This window comes from Melospiza melodia, chromosome 11 (assembly GCF_035770615.1).
Source record: "Melospiza melodia melodia isolate bMelMel2 chromosome 11, bMelMel2.pri, whole genome shotgun sequence".
Taxonomy (NCBI): Eukaryota; Metazoa; Chordata; class Aves; order Passeriformes; family Passerellidae; genus Melospiza; species Melospiza melodia.
The window spans coordinates 29,912,712-29,922,028 of record NC_086204.1 but is presented as its reverse complement, the minus strand read 5'-3'; the positions used below and the strand labels follow the sequence as shown (position 1 = coordinate 29,922,028).

Below are 9,317 nucleotides of genomic sequence, written 5' to 3'. Positions count from 1 at the left end.
AGGAAGGGATGATGATTTAGCACCTGGAATATCCCCTCTCCCCTTGTTTGCCACAAAGCCAGCTCTGATCCCATGCCTGCACCCCCACCTGAGCAGTGACTCCTCATTTCTGGCAGAATTTCTTTTCCTCGTGACCTCACCAGTTCTGCCTCCCTGCCTCACCTCCCTGTGCACCAGGTGTGAGCCAGACTGTGATTTCACCTCACAATTCCCACATTTCCCAGCTGAGAGGGAGGGAGGGCAGGGAGAGGTCTTCCCAAGGCTTTCCAGGTGTGCTGCTCAGAGCTGCTCCCAAAAATACCTAAAAATACTCTGACCTCAAGGACTCAGCTTTGAAATAAAGGAGAAACCTCAAACTGAGCCTGAGCTGTTTGAACATAAAACCACAAAGTGTGTGAGGGATCATTTTATGATCCCACTGCTGCTCCTGAAGGATTTGGCTATTCCTAATTCCTGATTAAAGCCAAGGATGCTTGGCTGATAGCAGCTCAGCCTCCCTGGAAACAGGGAGCCAGGGATCCTTCAGGAGGGAGGAAATGCCGACGTGTTTGTGGCAAAACAACGTTTTAATAAACAGCAGCATAAAATAATCAGTGTTTAATATCATCTCTGGCACGTGAAATACAAAAATGCACATATCTCAGTTATAAAATAGCCTTTGTTATTACATTTTTTTTTCTCATGCTTGCCTAATTGAAATGCCCATAATTAATAACTCAATCATCAAGTAATACAGTGATTAAACGCATGCAGTGAAAACAAAGAAAGATATTTGTATAAGGTAGTGGCTGAGTATCACCATAATATATTTCAGGAACATCTACATCAGGGGAAAAATCAAAAGAAACAGCCCCAAGATATAAAATGCAGAGATGTATTTTCACTTCTGCTGTACAAAAACATCATCACACTTTTGTGCAAAAAAGATAAAAATAAAGTCCTATTATACAACATTGTCAACTGAGCAAAAAGATTGGTTTTTGTGGACAATAAAAATATTATTCAGTACAAAAAAAGAGTCTGTGGAAAACGTACCGTACACAGCACGTGTGTAACTCATTAAAGTGGTTTCAAATGAAGAATCTCGATTGGTTCTACCTGAATGGGTTTTTTAATGACACAAATGGTGCATTTCTAAGTGGAAAATCAGCACTAATTCACATTATTAGACACAATTGCTATCGATGGATTTGCTGCCTGATGGAATGTGAGCCTCCCCTTTTTCCAGGGTTACTGGAGTCAGAGTCACTGAAATGACACAATAAATATTCCTGGGAAAGCTGATTGTCATCTCTAAACTTGTGGTTTGGCGCTTTTCCATTACACAGTTGCATAGCAACAAAAGGATATAAAATTCCTGCTTGAGCGACTAGATCATGAAACGTTATCTTTGAAGAAGTTGATTCAGGTTCTGAAATTAAAGCCCTTTAATTTCATTTCCTTTAAGGCAATTCCTTAAGAGCTCCAGCTGTCCTCAGCAGCCAGCAGCAGATGAGGTTTGTAGACTGCGAGCTGGTAACTCCAGCATTTGTGCTGTCACATAAATGACATTTTTTGGTACGAATCTGAGCTCAGACTCCCAACCAAACCAAAGACCAAAATCCCACCTGAAGTAACTGATTCAGCTCTCAGATCACACATTTGAAACACAATCCTCGACCGCAACATTTACAAATATTTTCCCTATTGGCACTGAAATTGCACACCCAGATCTCCGAATCTTTGCATCTCCTAAAAAAAGAGACAAATATTAAAATATGGTTTTCAGTATTAAAAAAAAGTTCCCGTGATTCAAACCACGCTTCAAAAAGCTGTGAAAAAGCATCGGATAAAACGTTTTTATCTTTAAAAAAACCCCTCAGATTCCCTCTGCCCCTCTTTGAGTTGTTGGTGGCACTTGGGGAATCATGGCCAAGGCTGGGGATTCCCACCAGGAGGATCCATCTGGCTGTGCCTGCCCATCCTGGCGAGCAGTGAAACTTCACAGAAGACACTTTGCTGCGACGTCTGTGCAACGGCCAGAAAAGGACCTTCAATAAAATATCTGAACAGAGAAACAAACCCATCTCTGCTGCCCCCGCCGAGTCCGCGTCCGAAGGGTTCTCTATACAAAGGCCTCGCGTATTTACAACTCGGCCGAGATCACCGACTCGTTGGGTCCGTGCACGCTGGAGTCCCCCAGCAGGGAGGACTGCTTGGAGTCCATTTTGTAGGGTTTCTGAGTTTTGCTGCCAAACACGGCCATGCCCATGCCGGCCGGGTGGCTGGGGATGGCCATGTGGGACAGCAGGGGGATGTTGGCCTCCTGGTTGGAGCCCGACGAGGGCAGGCTGGTGACGTGGCCCGTGCTGGTGGAGCCGCTGGCGCTGCTGGGCGAGCGGCTCTTGGGCGGGGGGCAGTGCTGGATCACCCTGGGCGCGGCCGGCGGGGCGAAGTGGGGCGCGGGGAAGGCGGCGTAGCCCGGCGGGATGGGGAAGCCGTTGATGGGGATGTAGCGCTGGTTCTGCGCCAGCGGCGGCGCCATGAACCCCGCCAGCTGCCCCTGCGGGATGCCCTGCGCCGGGAACATGTAGTTGGGGTACCGCGGGTTGCTGAGGTTGCTGACGGGGCTGGCGCTCAGCGAGGTGGTCTGCGTGGTGGCGTTGCCGCCCGAGGGGGTGGTGGAGCTGGTGTGGCTGGAGAGGCCCTCCCAGGAGCGCAGGCGCGCGTGGATCTCCTTGAAGCGCGGCCTGCGCGAGGGCAGGTCGTGCCAGCACTCCGTCATCAGGCTGTACATCCTGGGGGGACAGTCCTCGGAGCACGGCAGCAGCTGCCGCTTCCGGATCATCTCGATCACCTCCTGGTTGCTGAACCCGTAGTAGGGCTGGAGGCCGAAGCTGAATATTTCCCACAAAACCACCCCGAAGGACCAGATGTCGGAGTCGGAGGAGAACTTGCCGTACATGATGGCCTCGGGGGGCATCCAGCGGATGGGCAGCAGGGACTTGTTCTGCACCCTGTAGTAATCGGCCGAGTAGATCTCCCTGGAGAGCCCCAGGTCGGAGATCTTCACGTGGAGCTGCTCCCCGATCAGGATGTTGCGGGCGGCCAGGTCCTTGTGCACGAAGAAGTGCCCGGCCAGGTACTCCATGCCGGCGGCGATCTGCACGGCGATGTGCAGGAAGTCCCCGTGGTCCAGGCTGGACTTGACCGTGCCGTCCTCGTCACTGCTGCAGCCCACGTCCGAGTGGGGCGAGCGCATCACCAGGAACTCGTGCAGGTCGCCCTGGTTGGTGTACTCGAAGAGCAGGCACACGGGCTGCTCCTGCGTCACGCAGCCCAGCAGGCACACGATGTTGGGGTGGTGCAGCTCGGCCATCAGCGACGCCTCCTGCTGGAATTCCGCCCACTGCTGAGGGTTGTTGAAGTCCTTGAGGGTCTTGATGGCCACCAGCTGGGCGTGGTCCATGCCCGGCAGGTAGAGGTGGCCCTTGTAGATCTTCCCAAAGGCGCACTCGCCCAGCTCCTCCATGAAGCGCACGGCGGAGAGGGGCAGCTCCTTGGCTTTGCTCTGTGAGAGAAACACCAACAACGGGTCAGGGCTGAAAATGGCCTTTTTAAAGTGAAATCTCTTAGGATGTGTGGGAACCAAGGAGGAGGACACCGGAGCAGTGATCCCACTGGTGGCAGGAACAGCTCGAGGGACACCGGGATCCAAACGGGATCACCAGGTTCCAAATGGGATCACCAGGATCCAAATGGCATCACCAGGATCCAAACAAGATCACCAGGATCCAAACAGATCACCAGGATCCGAACGGGATCATCAGGATCCAAATGGGATCACTGGGATCCAAATGAGATCACTAGGATCCAAACAGGATCCAAACAGGATCAACGGGATCCAAATGGATCACCAAGATCCAAATGGATCACCAGAATCCAAACAGGATCACCATGCTCCAAATCGATCACCAGGATCCAAACGAGATCACCATGCTTCCAAAGGTAACAAAAAGAATTCCCTTCCATCCTCTCCACAAGGTCAGCTACAACAAGAATTTGACCCAAACACACCCAGGAACCATCAGCATCTCAGCATTTGGCCTTGGGCATTTCTGTACTTCCAATTGAATGTGACTAATTTCAGGAATTGAGGCAATTCCCATGCTCTAAGAGGTCCATGCTGAAGTGTTTTCTGGGCCAGGGCCTGGAGTTTCAGCAGGAAAAAAATGAATTTTTTTTAAAAACCCTGTCCTTGTAGCCAATTTTCCCTTGACTTTGCTGTTAACCCTTCCAGGCACAGCAGAGTCTCTTTCTGTTCCATCCTGAAACTCTGACAGTGAGTTTCTCAAAGGAGAAAGGCAAACCTCTTAAACGTTTATTGCCCTTTGGTGTGCAGATATTCACTCCTGGGCCATAAAGAACCTGCATTATTCCCAACTTCCACTTGTGCTTGTAACACCCAAACCCACTCATTTAGGGCCCTCAGTAAATCCACAGGTAGTAATTTAAGGTTAATGAGTTTGGGATCTAGGTTCTGTAAATTAGTGTAAACATTGGCATTTGCATTCCTGAAATCATGCAAGGCCAGCTTTCCAGTGGCAATGTGGGGAAAAAACCTGACATTTCAAATAATCATAGAAAAAAGCAGTTTTTGCATGAATTAATTCTAATTGTATTGATCACTTATGACTTTATACAAACACTGCATTAATAATCATAATAATGATGATAATAATAATAATAATAAAGCCATTTAAGCAAGCAGCCCAGTAGACTGCACAGTGATGGCAGGAAATTAGCTATATTGTTGAGGAACAGATGGTTTATATTACCCAAATCCTTTAGGCTAAAACTTGTTTAGGTCTGGCATATTGTAAATTATATTTTAGTAATGAAAGTGAAATGACCTCTGTCTGACCCGAGCCTGGGCCCGTCTGCTTGAACCAACAGAGTGGAAAACTGGGGGAAGAAAATGAAGTCATAAAGTTTTGGCAGGAAGGGCTCATTTGGAGTGGAGCAGTTGTAAATCTGCTCGGCTTTTGTTTGACAAGTATTTGTCACACACGGGTGTCCAAAATGTAGGGAAGTGTAAAATACACAAGAGGCAGCAGGTCAGGGGCAAGGGAGAGGGAAATCCACCCCTTCCACCTCTCCTTCAGCTTCAGGACAAGATGTCCCTAATTTATTATGTTTTTGAAGGCAATTAAAACCCCTTAAAACTGGAGGAAATGCTAACATTCCTATTTATCCAAGCAAACAACTGCCTCAGTGGGAGCTCGAAGCTTAGATGTGTTTTCACCCAAAGCTGACATCAATTTTCAAAATAAGATTCCATTTCCTTTCCTTGAAAATATTGTTTGAAAGGCAATCAAAACACTGGAGACAGGGAGAGCTGGCTTTCCCAGTGGGAAAAATTGAAATTAGCATAAATAAAATGAAAATATTCCTGCAGCACATCACTTGCAAATTGAAAGGAAAGTGAATGGTCAATATTTGCAAATATTTCCAGGAATTTCTGCTTTCCTGTGCTGTGGAAAGGTGGGAATTGCATCCTCAATAAAAGGATGCTGGCATTCCCATTATCTTCATGACTGAACCCCAAATTCCCAGCAGAACAGGGACAAGAGGCAACCCCAAATTTAGTGAAATATTCCAGGAGGTTGGATGCAAGATGCAGTTTGGACACTGACTTTATAAAATTTTTTTTTTACTGCTACCAACATTCTGAGCCAAAACCACTCCAAGCTGTACAGGAAAGCTGGAATTGGGAACTTCCAAGGAAAATTAAGATACAAGTGTGTGTGGGATTGAGATACAGGTTTTCACTCTAAAAGAGCAAAGCCCACCAAATTCCAAATGAGCAAAGCCCATCAAGTTCTTGACGAACCATAAAATATCCCGAGTTGGGAGGACTCCTGAGGATCAGGAGCCTTGGCATGGTGTGTGACACAGGGGAAATGCTTTTCCAGGGCATTCCTGTGCCTGTGGATGGCAGGAGGCACCTCCAGCCCTGCCCTGGGTGCCACAGCCAGTTCTGCACATCCCACCAGGAAATAGGAACACAAAGTTGGTCACATTTCAATCAAAATGAATTTTAAAATTCTGAGATTCTTCCTGGGCGTGGGGCTGTGCTGAAGCCAAACAGCAGCAGCAGGAGCTGTGCTGCAGGCAGAGCTTTGAGGCTGTTTTGGACATTTCTGCTTTTAGCTGAGGGAATGGGGAAGCCTGGAAACCCAAGGAAGAAATCTTCCCCAAGGTGATTTGAGCTGAGTGAAAGGTGACAGATGAACTGAGCGCAGCCATGAAAAGCTCTCCTGAGGAAATGCTGAATCACATCTTTACCTGCATTACCTCTCACTTAAATGAGGTGTTGTGGAGATGCTTCAGGAAGGGCTTTCTTGCTTTATCCCACAAAAACTCCATTATTTCTCCAGAGACACTGACACACAGTGGTCCAGCACATGCTGCTGCTGCTGAGAAAACCCTCACAGAAATCACACAAATCCCAATCTGGAAACCCCCTGAATGCCTCAGTGCTGGGTTGTTTGAAGCATTTCCCTCCCTGCTGCAGGTGTGGGAGCAAACTGAGGGTTTACCTTTGGTTTGTAGGCGTTGAGCATGGACATCTCCACGTTCTGCCCCCGCACGTGCTTGGGCTGCCTCTGCACCGGAGGGGACGAGGATTTCTGGTTGTTGCGACAGATGCAGATGAAGAAGAACAGCAAGGCTATGGCCAGGGGAATGGTGACACTTGGCACCAGGATGTACAGGATTTCCATTTTGTTCTTTTCCTTGGAATCCTTGTAATCTGGTTCAGAAAGGAAAAAATAACCCGTTAACATCCCGCGGAGTCAAACATATCCCTGGGTCAACTAAAAGTGTTAAAAAGAATAAAACATCCTTTTCATCTTGCTGAAATCCACATTGAATACTGTTTTATTTAATTAATATTAAAAGGAAAAATTATTTTGTGGAGGAACAGTTCTGTGAGGTTACACAGGAGCAGACCCTGCCAGGTCAAACCTGCTGATGGGCAGGAAAGACTGAAATGCTGTCATGTGGCCTTGGCTTGGGCTGAAATTAAGTCATGGCCCAACACAGATCCACAGGAAAGGGAATTTCTAAAACACCTTATGGAAGAAGCTTGAGGCAGGTGCCCCTTCCCATGGCAGAGAGTTGGAACTAAATGATTTTTAAGGTCCCTTCCAAGCCAGATCAGTCTGTGATTCCAAGAAAAGCTCTGGTGGGAATTCAATCTCCTTATTTTGTGTTTTGGTTTGAGACAATTTAAAGGAGAACAGTCTGGATTGAGCTGCCTCTCCCTTTAAAGGTTCAACCAACCTCTTTCCAGCAAAAGGAATGGGTACAAGCAGATGGAAGTGAAAGAAGAACAGTTCAGTACAAGTAGAACCAGGCAAGCAGGGTGAGGTGCCAGGGAAGCTGAAGCAGGGATAAAGGGGAGCAATCTGAGGAGTTGGGAAGGAGGATGGTGTGACACAGCCCAAAGGCTCCCTGCAACCCCTGCTCCCTCTCAGGGCTCTTCCCAAGGCATTTAGGAAATATTTTGGGCCCCTCTTTGCCACTGCTCAGGATACCCAGCACTGCATCCCTGGGCTGGGAGATGTGGGAGAGGGGAGAGGCTTTGGGAGGAGCTCAGGCAGCCCCACGGGGGACAGGGACAGATCCCAAATCCCGAGTGTCTCAGGGACAGGGACAGGGACAGATCCCCCTCCCGAGTGGCCCAGGCAGGGCACACAGAGCCCTCCCTGCTCTGCCATTCCCCAGGAGCATTCCCAGGGTTTAGGGTGGAATTACACCCGGATTAACGCGCTCATTTCAGGGGACTGCAGGATCCCCGGAGCCCTGGCTGTTTCCAAGGGACTTGGGAATGCCTGGGGCTGCCTCGGGGACCCTGGGAGAACAGGGAATGTTTTATTATCCCTGCAGGGTCACTCCAGTTTGTTTGTCTGTGTTTTCCAGGCTGGATTTGTACAAGCGCTTAGCGGCCCACACAGATCTCTTTTATGCACTTCATTAAACATGAACTTGATCTGAAGCTTGGGCTCGACTCAAATTGTGACAGAGGCAAAGTTCAAATGGTTCTGGATGTCACTTTGCATAACCCCTCTCCTCTTTCAGCTCACGCTGTCCTCTGCTCCCCCCACGTCCTCTCTGATCATTCCTTTCAGATTAAGTTGTGCCATCTGGTTTTTAATTGAGAGGAGAGGGAGCCCAAATATTCCTCCAGCCTTTGGGAAAGGGGAGAGGGCTAAAGCACCACCCCCACGGTGTTTTCCCTGTTCCCAGAGAGGCAGGGATTCACACAGTGCCCTTCCCAACCTTCTTAGGCTGGGCTTTGCTAAGCCTCATGCTCGAATTAGCCCGTGTTTCACATCTCTCTGCAAGCAGGTTGACAAACTTTGATGAAACAAATCTCTCACAGCTTGTGAGATACAGTTGAAGAGAGGAAAAGAAAGCAGCAGCACGAGGCAGAGGGAGACCTGGGCACCAGTTCATCACCTGAGCTATTCCAGTCAAAGGCAATTATTATTCTTATTAAGTAGCAGCCCCCACTGTGAAGCCTCATTAGGTTAATGAGCTTCTTGGGAGCCACCCTAATTAAATCCATTTCCCATCTAGGCATGTCCTGGTGGGGCAGAATGCACAATGCTGATTAAAACAGGCCTGAAATGGCTCTTTCAGCCAGTGCAAAACCAGCAGAATGCAAGTCCCACACAGTGTTCTGGTTTTAATATGCAGATTAGCACTTAACAATTCAATTACTGCTCACCTGATCCAGCCCTGCTTGTATTTAGAATAATAAAGCCACAGAACAACCATTTAAGGAAGGCAGCAGTGAGAGGTTTTGGCAATTAAAAACTTTGTCAGGAATTCTCCAGCCTATCTCAGTTATTATCAAGCAAAGCTTGAAAATCAGAGTTTGGCTCCAAAAGAGTCCTGGTACCCCAGATCAAAAGCCTGAGCCGGGCCTGGCACCTCAGAGCCCATCCAGAGGGGACTGGCACAGCAATATTCAGGATGTTTTTTTGTTATTTCTGTTGAAATAACAGCAGAAGAGGTGCAGGACTCAAAAAGTGTGGGGAAAATCACAGAACTGTTGAGGTGGGAAAAGCCCTCAGAGATCAGCAAGTCCAGCTCCTAAACCAGCACTGCCAACACAGCTCAGGCCTTGTTTCAAAAATAGAGGTGCCATTGCCAGGTCCTCTAAAATGGATTTGAAATTTGTGTTTCTAGAACTGCCCTGGCTGCATTTTGGGTTTGCAAAATGAACAAAAAAGGAGATTCAGCTCTCATTGGATTCTGCTTTTCAG

General features: G+C 48.1%; 1 protein-coding gene across 1 annotated transcript in view; it reads right to left on the bottom strand.

Annotated features, from left to right (window-relative positions):
* Window positions 1-582: 582 nt before the first annotated feature.
* Window positions 583-9,317, bottom strand: part of ROR1 (receptor tyrosine kinase like orphan receptor 1) — a 152,892-nt gene continuing 144,157 nt past the window's right edge. Inside the window, exons 8-9 of the mRNA XM_063166276.1 lie at window positions 6,582-6,793; window positions 583-3,550 (exon numbers count right to left, since the gene is read on the bottom strand). Of these exons, the coding sequence (XP_063022346.1) occupies window positions 2,126-3,550; window positions 6,582-6,793 (1,637 nt within the window). The 3' untranslated portion in view covers window positions 583-2,125. The remainder of the gene's footprint in view (window positions 3,551-6,581; window positions 6,794-9,317) is intronic.